Source organism: Pyrus communis, chromosome 9 (assembly GCF_963583255.1).
Source record: "Pyrus communis chromosome 9, drPyrComm1.1, whole genome shotgun sequence".
Lineage (NCBI taxonomy): Eukaryota > Viridiplantae > Streptophyta > Magnoliopsida > Rosales > Rosaceae > Pyrus > Pyrus communis.
The window spans coordinates 20,126,753-20,150,361 of NC_084811.1; the positions used below are offsets into that span (position 1 = coordinate 20,126,753).

A 23,609-nucleotide genomic window follows, 5' to 3' on the forward strand; every position below is an offset into this window, starting at 1 on the left:
AGCCGTCCTACCTTGTCTCCTAGCCGTCCTAGCTTGTCACTAGCCGTCCTAGCTTGTCACTAGCCGTCCTAGCTTGTCTCCTAGCCGTCCTACCTTGTCTCCTAGCCGTCACTAGCCGTCCTACCTTGTCTCCTAGCCGTCCTATCTTGTCTCCTACCTTGTCCAAGCTACACACATATATCCTTTAAGTGTTTCATGTATAGAATTTCTGGTACAAAAAACCTTTTGGTTTCAACTAAGTTCAAAACCTTTCCTAGCCCTATAAATAAGGCTTTGCAGCAAGGCACTTGGGGGATCACTCATTCACCCAATTTTCGTCCATTCATCTAGCCACACCACTCTACACATCCTAAAATCCTAAAAACACAATTCCAGCCAAACACTACACCTTGCCGTGCCTATCCTCCATCCAATTCCATAATCCCTGATCCTAAAACACATCCCAACCATCCCATCCACCTTTGTGCCGTAGCAAGGAGAAAGAAGGAAAGACTCTTGGATGCTCAAGCTTCGTCATTGGTGCATTCTAGGTGTAATTCGTTTTATGATTTCAATGTTTAATTTATTTTCCTTTCATTTTGCTATGAACATGAGTGGCTAAACCCCTATTGGTTAGGGGTGATTTCGAAGCCATAACTATGTGTGCAAGTTGATTTGATAAATTCCAGTTTTGAGTTCTTGAATCGTGAATGCAATTGGCTTAACTGTGCGAGTAATAACGTATTTGTGTTTGTTAATTAGGGGTCGACACTTAATTGGCTTGCATGAATATGATGCTAGAATATAAGTTTGTTTCACATAATTGTCACACACTTATATTCACAAGTAGTGAAGGTTGCTAGTCACAATCGCGTTAAGTTCAATTCCTAGCATAAGTGTCATGTTGTCATCGTCACAAGTGCTTTGTCAATGCTTATAGTTTTCATTGAACGTAATGATCTTTGATTGTATCTTTATTATGATGTCATGTAAGGAACTTTTGAAGAATGCTTTGGGTTGTCGTATGATGTCATCCAATTCAATAACACAAGGAAAACTTGAGAATTAACTAGTGATGTCACGGTTAATTTGGGGCATTGTCATTCATAATTCTATGAAGGAATAACTGGAAATCGAGTCATTTGCATACTTGTCATGTGTGGAGAAAGAACCCCTAACTAGTTCATCATCCATTAAAAACCCCAAAAAAAAACGTTTCAAAATCAGTTTTACTTTGCAATCTGTTTTCTCAACTTTAATTTCGTCCAAATCAAATCCCCCTTTACTTTGAAGTCTCAATTTAGTTAGAAATTGTTTTGGTTCATGTTTTTAAGTGTTTTGAGTCAAGTTTTCAACCAATTTCGTCCAAATTAGTGTATGTGCTCAAAACTGCCCAGAAAGTGGTTTTTAGGCAGTTTTGAGTCTTCTAGTTGCTGTTTTGAGTTTTTGTTTTGTTTTAGTGTTTTAACTTTGGTTTTTCATTCTTTGAGTCCAAATTAGTGTTTTTAACTTTGTTTTGGAGTTCTTAGGTCAGTTTTCAAGAGTTTAGCAATCCCTCCTAATCCCCGGTTTTGAACGATCCCTACTTACATACTTTGCTACAATTGTCAGAAGAGGGTTTAATTTGTGTGCTTAATATATTTCGCATCAATCTCAATGTGTTTAACTCGAGAGTGGAAAACAAGATTGGAGGATAAAGCAATAGCTGAAATACTGTCATAATAGATCATTGGAGTTGTAAACAAAGAAACTTGAAGATCACAAAGAAGTTGCCTGATCCAGGATAACTCTGCAGCATCAATAGCTAAAGCCCTATCTTCAGCTCTAGTATAATATTTGGACACTGTGTGTTGCTTCTTGGAAGCCCAAGAGATATGACTTGAACCAAGATAGACTACATAACCAGAAGTGGACTTGCGATCATGAAGGTCTCTTGCCCAATCAGCGTCACTATAGGCTTGAAGATGCAATTTTCCAGGCTGAAAATGAATACCATAATTGATTATGCCACTAAGATATCGCAAAATCTGCTTAACTGCAACAACATGACATTCCATAAGTTGCTGCATAAATTGACAACACTGATTGACAGCAAATGCAATATCTGGTATGGTGAATGTCAGATATTGCAAAGCACCAACAATGCTTCTGTATTGTTCTGGATGTTTATAAGGCTTGCCATCATCCTTTATCAACCTATGGGAGGGAAGACATGGAGTTACACAGGATTTAGAGTCCTGCATATCCATTTTGTGCAACAAATCTTGAGTATATTTGGTCCGTGAAACAAATAGCTCGGAAAACTGATATGAAATTTGCAAACCCAGAAAATAATGCAACTGACCCAAGTCCTTCATGTCAAATTCCTTAGCGATAGCCAATATAAGATCAGAAATAAGAGATAAATGACTACCAGTTCTGATGATATCATCAATATAAAGTAACAATACTACTATACCAAGTGAATAAGTCTAAACAAACAAACATGGATCTGCAAAAGAAGCCTTGAACCCCAAGCTAGGTAGAAAGCCAGTAAACTTTTCATTACAGGCTCTGGGAGCCTGTTTTAACCCATATAATGATTTGTGCAACTTGCATACATAATTTGAAGGATATGCAATACTAACAAAGCCAGGAGGTTGAGCCATGTACACTTTTTCATTAAGAACACCATGGAGAAAGGCATTCTTGACATCTGATTGTCTCAAAGGCCACTGGAATTGTGTAGCAAGTGCTAAGATCAACTTGACAGTAGTGGGTTTTACTACTGGACTGAATGTCTCACTATAATCAATGCTCTCCTCTTGGCTATACCCTTTTGCAACTAACCGAGCCTTATGTCGGACTATGAAACCATTAGGATTCTTTTTAAGTCTGTAAACCCACTTACAACCAACCAAATTCTTCTCTGAATGAAGGGGGAACTAGAGTCCAAGTTTGTCGAGCATGAAGATAATTGATCTTTTCTTGCATAGTAGCCTGCCACTTTACTACTTTACAGGCAAATTTGAACGAACTTGGTTCAATAAAAGAAGGATCCCCAGAAGTAACAGAAGCTGAAAAGCTTTCTCTTGGATATCCCACTTTTAGAGTGAATTTGCATAGGGTGTAAGTTAACTAGAAGAACTGGATGAACAACATGTAGACTTTCAGGTAGGAAGTCAAAATCCACATGTATAGGTGATTGTGTAGTAGTAACATATGACATTGGTATAGGATTAGAGGTTCTCAAGAACTCTGAGGCACTAGGAAGTGTTTGCAAAGAATCTGAGGCACTAGGGGTTGAAGTCAAAAGATTTTGAGGCACTAGGGGATGAGGAGAATGTTGATGGTGATGTTGATGGTGATGGATAAGGAATAATGGTGTTATGAATGGTAACCTGTGCAAGTGTAACAGATGATGGAGAAGGTGCAAGACTTTGTGAAACAGGTGTAACTAATGTCAAGGTAGGATATGGAAAACTAGACTTATCAAATAAGACATGCCTAGACATATAAAGTCTTCTGAAAAGGGGATTATAACATATATAACCCTTGTATTGACCAGCATAGCCTAGGAAAACACATTGAGCAGTTTTAGACTGTAATTTGTGATAATTATGTTGCCTAAGAAGAGGAAAACAAGAACACCCAAAAACCTTTAAATGTGTTAAAACTGGTGGTTTACCAAACAAACAGGTATAAGAAGACTGCATAAACAGGGTTTGACATCGCAGTCTGTTAATTAAATAAACAGAAGTAGCACAAGCATGAACAAAATTGGGAGGACATTTTGGCAGTTTGAAGTAGGGTAATGGCAGTCTCAACAATGTGCCTATGCTTTCTCTCAGTAAGACCATTCTGCTCAGGTGTATAAGGACATAATTTTGGGTGAGAAATTCCTTGTTCAAGCAAAAATTGTTTAAATTTGTTGCTAGAATATTCACCTCCACCATTGCTTTGAATTTTTTTTTAATAGAGATAGAAAACCGAGTAAGTATATAGGCATGAAATCGCACAAACACTTTGAACACCTCACTTTTATTCATTCAAGGAAATATCTAGGTGAACCTGGTACATTCATCTACAAAGCTGACATAGAACCTAAACCCTTCAATAGACATGACAGGTGAAGGTCCCTATACATCATTATGTATGATTTCTAAGGGTTGAACAATTTTATTTGCTGGATATGGAAATGGAAGTTTAGTAAACTTCCCTTATAAACAAGATATACATACATGTTTTGAGTGGTCCAAAGAAAAAGGAACCTATGACTGATGTAACATTGCAGAAACTACAACATTGGACGGGTGTCCTAATCGTTGATGCCACAAATTGGACTTGACTTGGTGACCAAGAAGCAATGTTACTGCTTGGACAAGTGAGGTGTAGGAACGTTGACAACTTGATTGAGAATGTGTTGTGGTAAGTAAAAGGGTATGGGATATAAGCCACCTCTACATAGTCCCTGAAAAAGTACCTTCCCTATGATCTTTTCCTGAATCCAGAAACAAAATTCATCACAAATAAAACGACATTTGTTGTCCTTACACAACCTATAAATGGATAGGAGACGTTGAGATAATTATGGAACATGCAATATTTTCTTTAATTGAAAAGCATATTTGGGAGCATGTAGAGTGGAAGAACCAACATGAGAGATGGTCAAACCTGAACCACTAGCAGTAATGATTGTATCAATGCCAGTAAAAGGAGCTACAGTGTTTAGAGAGGCAAGATCAGAAGTCATGTGAAAAGTTGCTCCTGTATCTGCAACCCAAAATTGTTCTTGGGGAGCAGAGGGTTGATAATTGGCATGCATTGCAGTAAGATTTGAAGATGGAGATCTCCCTTGATAAAAGTAATTAGCTATGTGACAACACTGCATTGCAGAATGCCCAAACTTGCCACATATTTGACACTAAACAGGAGAACAAGTCACTGTTGTAGATGAGTGTCTTTGAAAACAATTAGCAGCAATGTGCCCTTTTTTGTTGTAGATTCGACAAATTGGAATGTCATAACCATGATCAGGACAAGTAGAAACATGTGGTTGACCCCTTGCTGGACCAAGAATACCAGCACCAGCATTAGGAGAGCCATTGTTAGAGAATCGAGGATGATTACCATATTGATTTCTCCTTTAGCTCTGCCTATGTAATTGTAACTCTTATAGCCTTCGGGATTAAAAGAGTTGCTATTACCATTATAACCACCAACATTATAATTCCCAGCATTGTGAGTATAGCCTCTATTGGTACCATTCTGAGAAAAAGAGTTGCCATGAATCTCAGACTGAAACTAGAAAACTATCAGACTGAAAAGAACTATTTTTACTTGATGACCCTTCATCAAGCATCAGAAGTTTGCCCTTCTCCTTTGCCATCATCGCAGACATGAACGAATCAGTAGTGGGAGTGGCTTCAATAATAGCTTATTCTACAATTAGTTGTGCTCCAAAATCAATGTAATAACATCTTCCCTGCCTTTAATTACTGTCCTAAAAGTATTGTATTATGCAAGTACTCCTTTAAGAGCAAGAATGACAATATCATCATCATAAAAAACAACACCAATTGTAGAAAGATGATCTCTAACATTTTTGATCCTATGCAAGTATTGAGAGACTGAATCATACCCTTTCTTAATATTCTATAATTCAATTTTCAACTGAAAGATACAAGCCTTTGTGATAGTATAAAACATATCCTTCAAGTTTTGCCACATTTCATGAGAATTAGTGCAGCCAATGATACAAGACATGACAATAGTAGACAAAGTGGTAATGATTAATTGCATCAAAGCATGATCATGCATTTTCCAGATCTGAAATGCCTCAGTTTCAACACCTGCCTTATCAGAACTTTCATCAAATCGAGATGGACAACATTATGTGCCATCAACAAAGCCAAGTATGCCATGACTTTCAAGAAGAAGAACCATTTGATAACTCCAAACAAGATAGTTTGTATCATCAACCTTAACAGTCACATTATTCAACACAGTAGAAATTAAACTAGTAATAGGAATTGCATAATCTGTAATTGAGCAACAGTCACCATGCTTTCATAATTCTTGATGAGAAAAGAGGATATCACAGAAGAAAATCTTGAGAAAAACCTGAAATTAGGGTTTCAAATTATACTGAATCTTGAAGAAGCGAAGGAAGAAGAACAAATTGTAGAGAGATTTGCAAAAAAATTACAAAAACTTTCAATTACACAATTCGTCGAACACTTGGTGCGCACACTTCCAAGATGCACCAATTTGCACAAGTGCACAGAGAAGAAGATCGCAATCAATCAATAACATGTAGACCAATTTAATAAAATAATAAATTAATAATAAAAAGAATGATTCAAACGTAATACTCCCTGATTGAAGATGAACAAACTCTCTTTAACACAGCGTAAGAGCGTGCTGATAACATGTTGTAGGCCTATTTGACTGAAGAATTAGAGAGAGAGAGAGAGAGAGAGAGAGAGAGAGAGAGAGAGAGAGATAATGCAGCAAGCATTGCGTGATCTTTGAGGTGTGTTTGTTCACCACATTGCGCTTTTATTTATAGTAGCAGGAAATGTTAATTCCTTATCCCCATAGGATTACAACTCTAATAGGATAATAAATAAAGTATAAAATATGGTAGAATCCCATAAAAATTTCTTGAGATTTACACAATCATATTTCTAATCTAATTAGGACTGCAACAATAGATACTAATTTCCTCATTAAATATCCATGTCCAATCATAAAAAACATTGATTTTTGGAGTTGTTCATGATAAGTAAATATCATAAATTGGTCCAATGAAAAGAGAAAAGGATGACAAAAGCAAATACAACAACCGCTGTCAAATAATTCTAGAACTTGCGACAACAAAATTAGAGCATTGGATTTAAAAAATTAATGATTTTGCATGATCTTTAGATCTCTCCTATAAGCACTATTGAATTTTCATTGGTTTTGGTTAACTTTTGAACTTTCTCATATAATGCAACTTTTGTAACTCTTTAAAGTAATGAGTTCGGTGAAAATACATATACACTATACAATACTATAGTATACTATACATAATGTGTGTTATTTGGGTCAGATTCGGAGTCAGATACAGATCAAAAACCTTATAACAATAACCAAATAATATTTCCAGTTTTTTCCATATCCCAAATATACCCGAATCATCATTCCAAATTCGTTCCATTAACGCGGTTATTGGGTTTAAGTGTTTGAATTGCCATCATTAAATGTGTCACTAATGAAAAATAAACACTTTAATACTTAAGTAATAATCCAATCATCAACAACTATTGGTTTACAAAATTTGAGGTAAAATTTTTCCAATAATAACTTTGGGATTAATAATTCGCCCAACAAATTCCGAAAGCATTTTTTTTTTTTTTTTTTGGAAACATTCCGAAAGCGTTTATCTGCAGTTTTTACGGTGCCTGTTTAAATTTCGTTTCGTTAGGGCTTTGAAGAAGTCTTAAACCCTTTCCCTCTCTCGGAGAAGCCATGGCGACGGAGCAAAACATGGGTAGCTGGACCGATCTGCTCCACTCCTCCACCAAGCTTCTCGAACAAGCGGCGCCTTCCGCTCAGTTCCCTCCGCTACAGGTTCAGCTTCTCCCATTTCTTCTCTTTTTACATTTCATTTGTTTTGTTACCGAGAAAACGAAGGGAATTTGACGACTCGGTGAGAAATTTCTAGTGTTAGGGTTCTCTAACAATTGAGGAAGTAGTTAATCCGCTTAGTCATTGTCAATCCACTGTTCAGATTTTTGCTGTGTTTCTGTAATTGCAGTGTTTGGTTTCCTAGAAAATTCGGGAAAAGAAAGGAAAGTTCATTTTGTAGTGTTTGATTTTCATTATTGGGAGTTTCGATAAATTTGTATTTTGGATGATTCATTACTCAAATTTGAGCATACAGTTATCTTCAGCCTGATGCGATTATAAAGGTTCGCTGCGAATGCACTTAATTTGTTAATAAGGACTCAAAATTAAGTTCTTTTACTTTAGTAATAAGGTTCAACTTATTAGTGTTCCGCAAATGGGAATGCAATACTGAATGGAAATTTATGTTTGTGACTTTTTCTCTCGTATGCGGTATTCCTTGACTGAAAATGTATAAATGTCTATTTGAATGAGATGTTCTTTTGAAAACTTTCTTCTCATTGATGAAACACTTGTGTGAGGAAGAAAACTAGCAGGATACAAATAGCGAAGTTCTTATCTTGTTTTATTGCTGAAAAATGCTGAGATAATATGAGTTTTTGAATCTTTTAATAGTCCTTTCTTAGTTCTGCCAATTCAACAAATTTATACATTTATATTGAAATTTTTAGGTTCTCTTTTTTATTTTCCATTTATGCTTATTAGGCAGCTGAAAAAACCCTATGGAAAGCAATAAATTGGGACTTTAACCCTTTTGAATTTTAGTTATGAGTCTCACATTATTTGTTAAATAAATAAAAATAATTAATTGTCAGAGAGGACATAAAGAACCACTCATTTATGCCCAAAAATAGCGGTCAGGTTCAACCCTCCCTCTCTCAGTCCCCACTCTTGTTCACAATCTTAGCAAGGCATTCAGGCTATGATCCTGACTACAAACAGTAAAACTTTCTGTATATTATAACAATGAGACCAAAAGGAGATATACTTTCTATGGATCCAGTTATCTTGTTTTTATGGGCTCTGTTTTGATATATTTATCTGTTTCAGAGAAATTTAGATCAGTTAGAAACATTATCTAAGAAACTCAAAGCAAAAACCCTACGAAATGAGGCTCCTCAACAATCCGTTGCTGCCACAAGGTACTAGAATGATTTCTGTCTCAAAAATATATTGTATTTCTCAGATTCACTTTCCTTCATGTTGATAAATCTCTTCTTTTCATAAGTCACTTTAATTCTAGTTGCTCTTAAAATATAAGAATGTGAATCAAAACTTGATATTGCAGATAAGTTTGAGGGTATATATCAAGTTCTGTTCTGTGTTTTGTGTCCTGTGCTTAATTTATTAGGTAGTATATGTGTTCAACTTTATCCTATTCATTTTTACAGGCTTCTTGCACGTGAGGGACTAAATGCAGAGCAGCTTGCACGCGACCTTAAGTCCTTTGAATTGAAGGTACTAATAGGATCAATATCTACACATTCTACTTTTTGTAGAAATGTGCGTCATCAGAATTTTTCTTGAAAATTGTCAACTGTACTCAATCATTTGATAATTCAATTTGGATGCTACATTTTAAAACTTTCTTTGTTTCATGAATCTCAAGGCATTTCCATGTGTTCAACAATATTTGTAAGAGAGAGAGCTAAGTAGTAGAACTATGTAAAAGAAGAATTAATATTGAGAAGAATCTCCTCATATACTAGCACACGAAGTTCATTTATTGTCTAAGTCCAATAGTGATCAAGGAATTCTTAGCTCAAAATTAACTGTATTTGCTTTGAGTTATTTTCTTAGGTGAAGTCAATGGCTGCTTAGAACTCCTGGGTTTATACCTCCAGAGAACAATTTTCTTGCAATTTTCTAGATTCTTAAATACTTTCTCATTCCTCATCCTGTTATACTAATTTATTTGTGTTGTTTTCCCTTTCTTCATTAAAAGACAACATTTGAAGATGTTTTTCCGTCTGAAGCAACAACTGTTGAAGAGTATCTGCAGCAGGTAGATTTAACTCTATAACTTTTTACTAATGATCTGATTAGATTGCTGTATGTTTCTTTCATTACTTTAACATTGGGTCCTCCCTGATCTTCTGAAAGATGATTTTACTTGATACATGCTTTAAATCTTGTGGGGTAACACGATGGAACTAATGTAATAGACATTAGAAACTATGCATTTATTTAGCGAGATTTTCTTATAGAAAATTTGGCTATTAATGTTGGTATTACAAGATGGAACTCCAACATATACAACTATTCATCATGCCTGTTGCTGGTTAATTATTATTTTGCGTCCTTACATATTGACTGGACTCATGTTTTGTAATTAATGTAATGAAGTATGGATAAACTGAATGTTGGACCATTTAGATGAGTTTTATATTTTTATCTAATTATGTTTTCATTCTCTAAAGTAAAAATCTATGTACATTTGTTTTATTTACTCTCCAAGAAAACATGCTTGTGTTTTGTTTTTGAATATTTGTCTTTGGGGCATCTAACGGTCCTTCATACAGAGAAATTATATTTCTATCTATAATTGAGATAAATTTGTGTTTCATTATTTTTCATTTTCTTAATTTTCTTTCTTTATGACTTTGTTTTTTGGTCAGCTAATTTTCTTTTTTATTTTTTTATTTTTTTTTTATGGCTAAATACACAAGTTTTTATTTATTTATTGTGATGTCTGAGTGCAGCTAAAACATTTGACCAATGATTTATATGGCCTTACGAATTTGCCTTCTTTTGGATACCGTATATCGTTGTTAGAGACATGCGTTTAATTTTTCATTGGTGTATGAGCACGATCTATATAATATGGTTGCACGCATTTGTTTTCTTTCATACCTTAAAATGCTTTGTTTCACTTTTCTAAGGCCTACCTGTTCTGATTTCTAGAGATTGATGGTGATTCCTTGACCTTAATGCATACAATTTTTATCCTGATTAGGTCCATCAAATGGCAATGGTCTCAGCTCTCCAAGAAGCTCAGAAGGATAACCTTAGAAGTTTTAATGATTACATGTTAAAGGTTTTGGAGGTTAGTGTACCCCAATGGATTTTTGTGATATCATATTCACTGGGTCTCCCTTGTTTAAAATTTTACTAGTTTTTATTTATTTATTTTTATATATGGCCGCTCTCATGGCTGTGTATGCTCTGATATCCTTGGAGAATCATTTTAATTCCTTCTTTCTGTTGCTTTTTAGTTATTGTTGGACAAAATAATGAATGATTGCAAGCTGCTTCAGTTTAAAGATCCTGTTGCCTTAGTTTTGACAAAAAGTAGTTACTTAGAGAAGGAAAAGAATTGGCATGAAAGTGTTTTAAATCAGTTGGATGATTATTTACGCTCATTCTATGTTCAAAGTTGGTTATGGCGGAATTTGATATTTGTCAGGAGGATTGGCAAAAGGAAAAACGTGATTTCCTTCAAAGCTTAAGCCAGATTTCGACATTACCCAGGACTAACATGACTTATACTAGCAGCAGTGGTAGTCGTTCTGGTCAAATAGCATCTATAACTTCTAGCCGTCAAGTGTCATCTTCTCCATCTAGCATGGAGCTTGTACCTTTAGCTAGCAAGCCCATCCGTGACAAGAAAGCCTCTGTCTATGCTGAAGTTGTAAAAATTCTGAACAATGCAAGGCAGCATGGATTACCATTTAAAGTAAGTTTTTCTTTTTTAATGTATGATATTGTGAGGAATCTGAAGTTATGAGCTTAAAGGAAGTTTTTCTCTTAAGCTTAAAATTCTTTTTCTATCATATTTTGAGGAATCTGAAATTATGAGCTCGAGTGAATTTGATCATGCTCCATTGTTTGATAAATACCCAAGAGTCTGCTTCGAAGTATTAAACTATAATGCAATGGCAGAGTATGCATACTTGACTTGAATGCATTCACCTTTCAGTTTGGTGGGCTTTGTCCTTCTACAAATTTTATTTGATGCGTGTGATGTTACGAAATAATGAGATTTTCTGTAAATGTTTGCTGTTAATTTATTTTCTTTTCATTAGCCTGCTACAGCTTTCAAGGGTGCTTATGAGAGTTTAGGCCTTGATGGATCTGGTGGAAAATCAGTTAACATGCAGAAGATATGGCACCTTCTTCAGGTATACTTGTAGACATGTGCTTTTCTAATCTGCTGGATGTTAGCATGTATTTTTTATTTTTATTTTTTGGAGGTCTTCACAGCTATTTTCATTAGATAATGAACGGTTGACAATCTGATTCTCATTATGTTAACAGACATTGATGGGTGAAGATCTAACCCTACCGCGTAGTGTTTCAAAAAGAATGTCATTGGTTATTGGGGCAAGGCGGCACCTAGAATGGGGCCATGAAAAATACATCATGGATACAATTCAAAGTCATCCGGGGCAGGTACTAAATTTTTTTCTGTATGTTGGTTGTGAAACAGATTAATACATGTGTTTTTATTTGCTTGGTCCCAATGGTTACATGCTATCCTTTTGTTACTTTCTTGGACTTTCTGCTCTATAAATTCTATCGGGACGATTATACTTCTGCAGCAACTTTTTCCTTTGCATTGTCTGTTAACACATTTCACTTTTCATCATAACAATCATAATTCATGGTCACCTCTTGATCTCATTGCAGGCCGCCCTTGGAGGAGTTGTTGGAAATTTACAAAGAATCCGTGCCTTTCTTCGGGTTTGTAATCATATTTTTCTTTAAACTTTGATACCATTCATGTTTTACGCGCTTTGTTATCCTGTAGAATCTTTATCATGCAATTCAGTATTTGTTTGTTTCTGCAGATTCGTTTAAGAGATTATGGAGTTCTAGATTTTGATGCAGGCGATGCTCGCAGGCAGCCTCCTGTTGATACCACTTGGCAGCAGGTCTTCAGTTTTTGTCTTTTACATTTCTTACAATTTCCATTCTTGTTTATGTCGACCTTATTTATGAAGATGTACTTCAAATTCAATATAACTAATATATCAGCTTACAAGTTGTATGTACACATTTCATAAATCTGAATCATCCCTTAGATCAAATTGTAGGTATGTCATTTGATCATTTTTTTTGTGTGACAAAGTTTTTATGTAGACTAAGGGCATGTTGAAAATCAAATGTTTGGACGGAACTTTGCCTGTATCCATTTGTTTAGATCTTATGTCAGAGTCTTCTCATTGCCCTTGTCTTCAATGCTACGAAAATGTTTGCTATGTATATAGGATGAAGAATCCTATAGGAACTTGTGCCCTTTTGATCTTTGAGGCTATCTTGCGCTGATGGAGATAGTCATTCTCTCGTATGGCAGTGTCTCATTTGTTTGTTGGTGTTAAATTCTATTTGTTCGTAACACTGTTTAGGCCTTCTACTATCTTTTTACCTCTTGTAATTCATTTAGTTGTTTTAAGAATTTGGAGAAGGCGCAATGATTTATTGAATGTATCTTTGGGTTGTTCATTCCCTGTTATTGTAAAAGGAGTAGTAATTTGAAAGCAGAAAATGAATCTCTAATAGAATGTTTAACTGCTCCCTTTGTTCCCTTCCAAAATTTCTTTGTTAAAATTAATTAGACATATATCGTAGTTTTATTGTGAAATAGTCATCCAAAGAAGTTGATTTTCACTGAGTTCTATTATTATATGTGGCAGATCTACTTTTGCTTGAGAACTGGGTATTACGATGAGGCAAGATCTGTTGCTCTGTCATCTCGTGCTTCACACCAATTTGCTCCTCTGGTAAAGACTTTTGCATATGCATATAATGTTATAGCAAATGCAGTGCCTTAGTCATGCTTCATTTTTGTACAGCTTACGGAGTGGATTAATACTGGAGGTATGGTGCCTGTGGCGATTGCAGCTTCTGCTTCAGAAGAATGTGAAAAAATGTTAAGAATGGGTGATCGTGTGGGCCGAGCTGCATATGACAAGAAAAAGTTGTTATTATATGCTCTTGTATCTGGTTCTCGTAGGCAAATCGACCGCCTACTAAGAGATCTACCAACCCTTTTCAACACTATAGAGGATTTCTTGTGGTTCAAATTGTCTGCTGTAAGAGACTGCCCTGGTGGAGCTGCACCCATTGTTATGAATGAGAGCTTGGTACCATACACATTGGATGATTTACAGATGTACTTAAATAAATTCGACCCATCATATTATACAAAAAATGGGAAGGACCCCCTTGTGTACCCATACGTTTTGCTTTTAAGCATCCAGTTGATACCGGGCGTGGTATACTTGTTCAAAGAAACCGGAGATGAGGGATATAACATTGATGCTGCCCACATATCAATTGTGCTAGCAGACCATGGGTTCCTTTCTGAAGGTGCTGGCGCTGGACAGAAAATGGGCGTGATGGATGCTTACGCAGAGGCATCAAGCATAATCAGGCAGTATGGATCTGTATATTTACGTCTTGGTAATCTATCAGTGGCATTAGAATATTATGCACAAGCTGCTGCTGCGGTTGGTGGTGGGGAGTTGTCATGGTCTGGAAGAGGCAACGTGGACCAGCAAAGGCAGAGAAATTTGATGCTGAAGCAGCTCCTTACAGAGCTGTTGTTGCGGGATGGTGGGATCTATCTACTACTTGGATCAAGAGGTGCCGGAGAAGAAGGTGAATTGGGGCGATTTTTGACTGATGTAAAAACAAGGCAACAATTTCTTCTTGAAGCTGCACACCAATGTCAGGAAGCTGGCTTGTATGAAAAGGTAATATTTTTCGCCCTGCTTTCCATGCTTTTAGTTTGCAAGTTTTGTATGGAGAAGTTGCAAGTAGAACTAATCCTCTTTCCTGTTTACACTAGTTATTTATTTAAATATCTTCTTCCTGTTCCATTTATATGCTGTTTTAATGGTTTCAAACGGACATTAATTATTACTTGTTCAGTTCTTATTTTTTGGCCTTGGTGATGAATTTAATCCTTTTCCGTCAGAATAGGGCCTAGTACCAGTGTACTACTTAGGGGTGGATTCTTTTAACCACAAATTTGGATAATTGATTTTAATCTTAATTCTGCCATCTTCAAATGTTAATATTTTTTTTTTCTGTATTAGTACTTCCTTCTTTGTATGCTGTTTCTTTCTTAATAAAAAAAAAAAAAAATATTCTGATGCTTTAATTGCTTTTGCTCTTTTCTTGAATCTTGTGTTCTCCCTCTCTTCTCTGTCCATTCAGTCTATAGAAATTCAGAAACGAATAGGAGCATTCTCGATGGCATTGGATACTATTAACAAGTGCCTTTCTGAAGCAATTTGTGCCCTTTCACGTGGTAGATTGGATGGTGAGAGTCGAACTGCTGGCCTCATTCACTCTGGAAACGAGATCTTGGAAATGCATAAATACTTTCCTGATATCAGGTCATTTTGACACTCAACATCTTATGTTTACTCTGAACTTCAGCTTGGTTGAATAATGATTCTGTTTATACTGGTGCTAATTTTGATGGATACTGGTAATAAAAATAGTTGAGCACGACAGACCTTCATGTAGAGGTGGTCTTTTGAACTGAGAATTCTTTGAATATGTAAATCTAATTTCGATAAGTGCGAAAATATGATTGAAATAAACATGTCTTTCTATCCACACGTATTTTTACTTCTCATACACCCATCTCAATTTTCGGCCGTCCGACCGAATGAATCGAAGAAGATCAATGGCTAAAAATTAACAAGGGTGTGTGAGAAGTAAAAATGGGTGTGTGTATAGCACTATCCTATTTAAATAGTTTCGATTTGGAGTTTTTCCTACTTTTAGATTGTAACATCATCAAGAACGTGAAGTGCCTACAAAGGGTCGTGTTTATTTTGTAAAGAACATAAATATGGAAACTGTATCTTTTGATGGATTTTCAAATCATACCGTACTTACTCTTTTCAGATGATTTCTGATAATCTTTCTGTGTATGCAATTTTTCTGACGCAAGAGTCATTTGAGTGTACTGTGCAGTCCTCAAGAGACGGAAAGTGTTTCAGAGCAGTCCATTGTTTTAAGACAACTCGAGGCCGTACTGTCAATCCATAAGTTGGCAAGAGGAGGCCATTACGCTGATGCCTTAAGGGAGTTTGCCAGGCTTCAATTTCTTCCCTTAGTTCCTGGGACACCAGATGTTACCACTGATGTCTTCCAGAATTTATCTCCACATGTCCAAGCCTGTGTTCCAGACCTCTTGAAGGTCGCCCTCACTTGTCTGGACAACATGGTGGATTCTGATGGGTCTCTCCGTGCCTTGAGGGCTAAGGTATTCTTTTTCCACCACCCAAAATAAAAGACCTTAATGAGATCCTTATCCATGCCTGTTTTGTGTTTTGGTAAAAAATAATGCAATTCTCTGTTTGATTGTTAAAATTAAGGCGTGACTTGGGATACTCATAAAGTTGATGGATTAGAAGCTTAATTATATTGAAATCATCTTCCGTTACATATGTATTGTTGTCTGTTTCATGATGTATCCTGTCCATTGGGTTTATGCAGATTGCTAGCTTCATAGCAAACAATTCCAATAGGAACTGGCCTCGTGATTTGTATGAGAAAGTTGCGCGGAGCTTGTGAAGCCGATGAACCACGAGAGATGGAAGACACCTGTACGGTTTGGTTGATAGTACAATGCGTGTTACCAATTGTAAAAGACAATCTGAAGTAGCAATTGTACCTTGATGAGTGAGTAGTTAATTTGATATTAGCGGTTTCCTCTGTTTTGAAATCAACTGGGCTACCTGAAGTGAGATGGGTCTGATTTGTCATGTGGAATATGAGCACCAAAGCCACTCTCATTCCCAATTTTATAGCGAATGTTTGGAAAAAAGTGACCCTTATTTTGTACTGATCTCTTTCTGCTACGTCGAAAGGATTTTTTGTGAACCAAATGACATGGTAGTTGATGATTGGATTATTACTTAAGTGTTGATTAACGTGCTTACATCCTATTGATGATACATTATTTGGTTTGTAAATTTAGTTCACAAATTTGGTCTCCTTAGCATTATCCATAACTATTCCTAATTCTAATCTATCAGCTTCCCTTCCTGATCGCTTTTCTCACGAGTTAATATTATTCTCGTGGAGTGTCTCTAAATAGCTCCCGAAATGAGCTCCTAGGTAAAATTTAAAAGATAATCATACGATACGAGGAGCGGCAAGGAGTGATGCGCCTCCATTTTCTTGGTCTGATAAATCCACAACCTTTTTAAGCTTTTATACACTCCAGCTTAATTTTGACCCTTTCATTCTATTTGACTTATTTAATCGGATGGTAGAAATAAAAAGCGGTGTGTGATAAGCTAAAAAGAGTGTAAAAATCACTTCCCTTGTCGAATTTGATGGATTTGAACGACCATAATGCATTTTAAAAAAGAATTACGATCAGCAAATTGATTGATTACCAACAAAATTTAAACAAGCACTAAAAACATAATCTAGTGCACAAACACACAATTAGATAATGAAAAATGGAGCAAGTGGCTTGTACCTCAGTTGATTATTAACATTCGCCTTTGCATCTGAGGTCCTGTGTTTGAATCCCAATTCCCAAAGTTTATTGTAGATTCCTGTATCGTTTATCTAAAAAAGATGAAAAGATGGAAATTAGAACCTTGCACTGCTGGGATGAAACAAATTTGAAGAAGAGGTTAGAGTTGAGTGACCAAATGCAACCGCAAGATTGACTGATTGAGTGAGCGGGTAGTGTTTTCTTTTTGCCATGTGCGTTTGGTTTTTCAAAAGTTTACTTATTTATTTTGGAATTAACTTGACTCCTCAACGGATGAGGAGAAGTTACCTCCTCAATATGCCTTATCGATTTATGCAATTTTGTTCTTATGATCAAAACGGTTTATATTATTAATTATCCTGTAAAGATCATATCTGCAAAAGAATATTAAAAAAATGAGATCGTTTGTTAATCAAACTAACCCATGCCAATTTGAAACATACTAAAAACAACTTGAAACGTATCAATGCTAAATTAAAACGTACCCTTTCCTACTTGAAACATACTAATGCTAAATTAAAAGGAGCTTTAATGAAAAGGGTTTAGACCAACAAATATTTAACCAAAAACCATCCAAAAATGTTATTTAACCAAAAGTGCTCAATATTTAATAAAAAAACCATCTAAAACTATTGTCCACGGGTCAAACTTACAAGCCCCCACTACAAATCTACACTTCTGTAAATATCCCTAAATGATTTGATATTGTCTTGACTCTTCACCAACCTCAACCCAGCACGAAACCGCCATAATAACTCCCTGTCTTCATATCAAATCGAATTCTCCCATTTCAAAAACAACCAAATCAAAGTTCAAATCAAAGTTGAAAAATGAAGCATTCATTGGAACAAAGTCACCGAAATAAGTTCAAAGAAGTTTAATGGCAGAAACCAGTGAAAAAGTGTCTAGAAAAAAAAAAAAAAAAAGAACAAAAACATAAAACTGTTTTTGGATAACCCAAAACATAAAACTGTTTTTGGATAACCCAAAACATAACACTATTTCTGAAAAAAAAAAAAAAAAAAAAAAAAAATCAGATACAGTGTTTGTTTTGTCTGTGCACAAACAAACACTGTATTTGAAAAGAAAAAAACCAAAATCCAGAAACAACAACTTAAATTTCAAAAACAGTGACTTAGTTTCAGAAACAGTCTATGTTTTAACCTTTGAATGTTTCTTTTCTTTCATGCATCAGTTGATTATATTTAAGAAACATAGTGCTTATTTTGCTTTGAATCCAAATACAATGACTTTCACTATTTCTTTTCTAGTTTACATTTAAGAAATAGTGTGTCTATTTCATTTGGATCCAAAAATAGTGATTTAGATTTCAGAAATAGTATTACTTAAAATTCAAAACAATTTATTTTTACAGTCCAAAAATAGTGACCCATTGTTATTATTGAATAGCATGCAAATCTCAAATTTATTTTCTGAAGAAATAAACGATGAACTCCACTGACGATGAAAATTGAAAAACAGTATCTTGAATACACTATGAATAATATCGACGATCACATTTCAACGAAATAATACAAAATATAAATTAAATAGCATGATGATCTATATTTTTGTTTCAAAGAAAAAGAAGAAAGTCTGCAAAACAACGATGAACTCTATTAAAGATGAAAATCTGGAACTCAACCTAAAAAAGTTAGGGGTTGTAGAAGTGAGGAAAAAAAAAAAAAAAAAAAAAGGGTTCCTTAATTCAAGGAAAGTGGGAATGTGAGTGGCAAACAAATCAATGGTACAGATTATTTAATCTACACCATTCATTTTTTTAAAACGAATAATAAAAAAAAAAGAATTAAATCAGAAAATTTTTAGATGTTGCTGGAACGTGTGAGGAGTTGCCCATTTCCTCCAACGTGCAAAAGGGAGTTGCTGCAAAATTTAAGATGTTGCTGGAACGTGTGAGGATGTTGCTGCAAAAACCTTCCCGGCAACTCCTTCTTCCTCGTCAAACTTCCAAAGACTCTGGTTCCCTCTCTGTTCTCAGCAAAGAATGGAGCAAGACCGAAGGAAGGCTTCCTCGCTTCTCCCATCACAACACCATCATTTGCGGTTTCAAACCAAAATATAAAGCCGTAGACCTCTGAACGTTCGCAACTGAAGGAAGGTTGAAACCTCCCCACTTTCCCCAGTCGTTACGTCACCGGTCACAAGCAGCTGCAGCAACCTCTCCTTCCTGACGCGCCATCCCATGAATTTCTTCGGGGTGGTCTAAACCACCCCGTGAAGTTCCAATCAAATCTAAGTGCTCCGTGCACTAAGCCACTGTAGCACTCTCAATCCTGCGTAAGTCTTGCAAGTCTTGCGCCAGTAACAAGAAAGGAAGACCTCCAGTTCCGTCGACCGGTCGTGGTCGTCTTCAAAAGCCCTTGTGTTCTCTCCTGTGAGTCAAAATATGCAGATAGATACCAAAGCATGGAGCTGCCGTGTACCGTTCTCCCGCCTGGAGGAAAATGATATGCTTGGCAAGACTTGAACAAGAGGCCAATGTTCTCAAAATCCTACAAAATCCGAAGGCAAAAGCTGTTGTGCGGAAGCGTCAACCAAGTGTGAGTGAAAAATAAACCACAATAACTGACAAAAGATAAATGGAACAATACCAACAAGAACACCAAGATTTATACTGGTTCGGTAATGCCTACATCCAGTTTGGAGACGACGGAGTATTCCACTATAATCAATGAGAACATACAATAGTGTTTATCACTCAATTTCCCAAAGACCCGAATAACCCCAAGCTCACACATTTACAATAGGAAGAGAAAACCAAAAATACAAAGCAAGACAATTTGAGAAAAATTCTTCTCTATGCCAAATGGCTTCTTGCTATTTTTCTTTCTTCCTTGTTTCCTTGATGTTTTTGAGTTATGCCTATACCTCCTTTTATAGGCCAAAGGCCTCTCATCAAGTCAAAAGAATTAGGCATAAGTGCATCCATTCTTTGACCACAAATTAGGCATAAGAGCATCCATTTTATTTCCCACATGTAGCATGCCAACCATCAATTTTGACCACAAAAGTAGCCAACATCATTTGTTGGTTTTAGACTACTTTGTTTGAGCCAACAATCAACAAAAGCAAGGGAAGAAAGTGAAAGCTCCTCCAAAACTTAGAATGCCATTCACGTGAGCATTATGAACTTGGGCCCCATTAATTGAATATGGTGCATGAAATGAGCATGGCAAAATGGAAAAGGTTACAAGACAAAGGAAAAGAAAGAAAGGGTGCTCATCATACGGGATTCTAAATCCCATAGAAAGCTATCCAAGAAACACTCGAGGCTCCTGCCGACTCCCGCCTCTGTCGAGGATTGTCTCTATCACAGACACAAGCAACAAGTAGCAGCAAGATTATGACTTCTCTATCAATCTCACTTGTAGCCGAAAACCGGCAGGCGTTAACGTAATATTCTCGTGGACAAAATTAACATGGGAGCTGCGTCTTATATGAGTTCCACCAAAAGCTTTTTGTGCTAGGGATTCGAAAGAGAAGGAAAAATGAAGATTGTAAAGTCTGCAGAAGAAAGCTATAGCAGGAAATAAAAAAATGAAGGAAGTTGTCTTCTAAGTTGCTAGAAGATTTGACGCAAACAAAAAGAAAAGATGAAATGGAGACAAAATGATAGAAGCTACAAGTCAAAAGTAAAGAAAATAAATAAGTTTTCGTCAAGGAAAGCTTTGTAGAGTAATCGAGACGACGATACCGTAGTAGCCTTGATGTTCTGGCTTCGCAGCTTTAATAGCTGTTCTTCCTTCTTATTCCACCGAAAGCCTTGCTGTTAAGATAAGGTAAGTTGATGCCAAAGTAGTGGAGGATTGCAGTAAAAGACAAAAAAAAGGGCAAGTGTGTTGTAGGGAAGTCAAAGCCCCCTGATCCTTTCACGTGTTTAAACGAGCAAACTATTATGAAAGGCTTGAAGTGGATACAGGATAAAAGAATGATAATATCCTGGGTGGGGATTTCAAATTATGGCAAATACCTCAGCCTAATAAAGCCTCTGCACAATGAAGGGAATGAGGCAATCACCTGATGGTTCAAAGGATGAAAGACCCAACAATTAAAAGGGTGTCTATCTGTTCAAAAACCAAAAAGACAAAGCTAATTCTACATCCAAGCAACAAATACAAGACCACCACGGAGCTACCAATGAAATTGGTAGAGAACTCTAAATTGGTGTTGTTGCGGAATAAAAATCTGAAGCAAAGCTGAAGCAAGTTGAACTCATAAAACAAAGTTGCAGTCAAAGGGGGTTTATACTAATTAACAATTAATTGGTATAATTTTCCAAGTGAAATCAATGGACATGATCTCCAAAGTAAATTCGTCCATTGTATCAGTTGGCATATAATTGATACAAAATTTCTACAAAGCTAAATCAAATCAAAATGGCACAAAGCCTCGTCAAATAGCACAAAGTCATTCCAAATCTACGAACTACGCCGGTTTGATTCCGATAAGGGTACGTAAGCAGTCTGATATCAAATTTTAGATGCAACCGTGAAACCGAAACAAATCCCTGATTTATATAAACTAAATTCACTCCTGCTACTTTGATCAAGTAATTACAAATTCTACAAAGAGTAAAAGAGAAGTCTTCAAGCACAAGTTCCTAGACTTCCAATTAATGGATGCTGCTCATGCAACAAAGTTCCTAGTTTTATAGGGAATGTTGCTCCACATGAGATTGAAGTAAAACAACAATTTTCTATTCACGTGAGCTTTATATTTTTGGACCCCGTGAATAAAAATAGGGTCGGACAACACAAAGTCACATCAAGTTTCAAATGACATGAAGCCATATCAAATGGCAAATGGCACAAAGTTGAAGAAAAATCTCAAATGACACGAAACCGTATCAAATATCAAATAGCACGAAGCCGAAGAAAAATCTCAAATGGCATGAAGCTGTATAAGACTCAAATGGCACGAAGCTACATTACGCTCCAATGGCTTAAAGTCCTCCTCCGCACGAGCTAAAACTGCACAAGGCATCAATCGCTCCAATGGCTTAAAGTCCTCGCCCGCCTCGCCCGCACGAGCTAAAATTGCACAAGGCATCAACTGCTCCAATGGCTTAAAGTCCTCACCCGCATTAGCTAAAACCACACAAGGCATTAATGCTCTAATGGCTCAAAATCCTCACCTGCATGAGCTAAAACTGCACAAGGCATCAAATGCTCCAATGACTTAAAGTCCTCGCTCGCATGAGCTAAAAACTACACAAGGCATTAAATGCTCCAATGGCCTAAAAGTGCTCGCCCGCATGAGCTAAAACTGCACAAGGCATCAAACGCGCCTTGCCTGCACGAGTTGAAACTGCACAAGACATCAAATCCAAACAAGTACCAAATACCAAGGAACTACGAGTGACTTGATCCCTCAACGAGGGTATGTAGGCAATCTAGGGTTCTACCTAGGTGCAGTCACAAAATCAAATAAACACCCAAATCCCCAAGTTACGATTTATTCATATTAGAATCAAAGGGTATTCCTTTCCCAAAAGAAGGGTTGTAATTAATAGGCGCATAGCCTAGAATGGGTCGAACTCAAGTTAATAAAACCCTCTTCAAAAGAATGAACGAGGGTGAAATTGTGTTGAGTGAATTATTTGTTTACATATTGTGAACAATTTTTTGCTCAACAAGGGTAAAATCGACAAATCATAATTTAGTATAGTTGGGCCATTTTTAGTTGGACTACTTTAATATGGATCTCGTACTAATCATTAAACAAAACTTATAACATGGTTTTTTTATTTATTAAAACTAAAATTTTTCAAGCCCTTTTCATTAATTTTCCTTTTATTAAAACATATCTATTTCAACTTGAAACATACCAACATATCGGCTAAATTATGTACACAATTCAAACTATCCTTTAAAAGGAAATGTACCATTAAATTCTATTTCCCAAATGTACCATGGTCCATGGTATGTGAAAATGATGGAAAGATGAGTATAAAGTGTGCTAAAACAAAAAAACTTACCCTTTGGTACGGATACTCAGATCAAGCAGTGTGCATAAAATGAAATATGAAGTGAATATGACCGACAAAAAAGAATGGAGAGGGTTGATTGACCAATCGAGAAAAGCAATGGCATGAAAAAATTGCTAATGGTTGTAGAAGAAGATAGCTCGTTAGTTACTTGTATGGTGTGGAGTTAGGAAGACAATATACTTTAGAAGCATAACTAGATCAAGTTTGAGGTGTTCTCAGATTTTTAAAACTTATCTACTACATTTTAGGAGATTTAGGATATTGATATGATCATTATTAATGAATTATAGGTAAATTAAATGGCAAATCATGTGATATTGCATTAAAAAGTATTACATATAAAATCTGCGGCACCTTAATTGTTGAGGAAGAATGTTTAATTGAATTCATAAAAAGAGCAAATGTTCTATAAAAAAAATTAAAAAATATAGCTCCTATATCAAAGCTCGGACTTTTTAGAAGACGATATTAGCCAAAAGAGGGATGAGGCTC

At 36.0% G+C, this 23,609-nt stretch overlaps 1 protein-coding gene across 1 annotated transcript; it reads left to right on the plus strand.

Annotated features, from left to right (window-relative positions):
- The first annotated feature begins 7,373 nt into the window (after nucleotides 1-7,373).
- Nucleotides 7,374-16,507, plus strand: LOC137745892 (nuclear pore complex protein NUP93A-like). Its single transcript, XM_068485925.1, has 15 exons — nucleotides 7,374-7,575; nucleotides 8,683-8,774; nucleotides 9,024-9,090; nucleotides 9,578-9,637; nucleotides 10,589-10,678; nucleotides 11,039-11,308; nucleotides 11,658-11,753; nucleotides 11,890-12,024; nucleotides 12,262-12,315; nucleotides 12,423-12,506; nucleotides 13,269-13,355; nucleotides 13,428-14,330; nucleotides 14,797-14,978; nucleotides 15,568-15,859; nucleotides 16,093-16,507. Exons 1-15 carry the CDS (start codon nucleotides 7,474-7,476, stop codon nucleotides 16,168-16,170), a joined length of 2,592 nt encoding a protein of 863 aa, XP_068342026.1. The 5' UTR covers nucleotides 7,374-7,473; the 3' UTR covers nucleotides 16,171-16,507.
- Nucleotides 16,508-23,609: the final 7,102 nt, after the last annotated feature.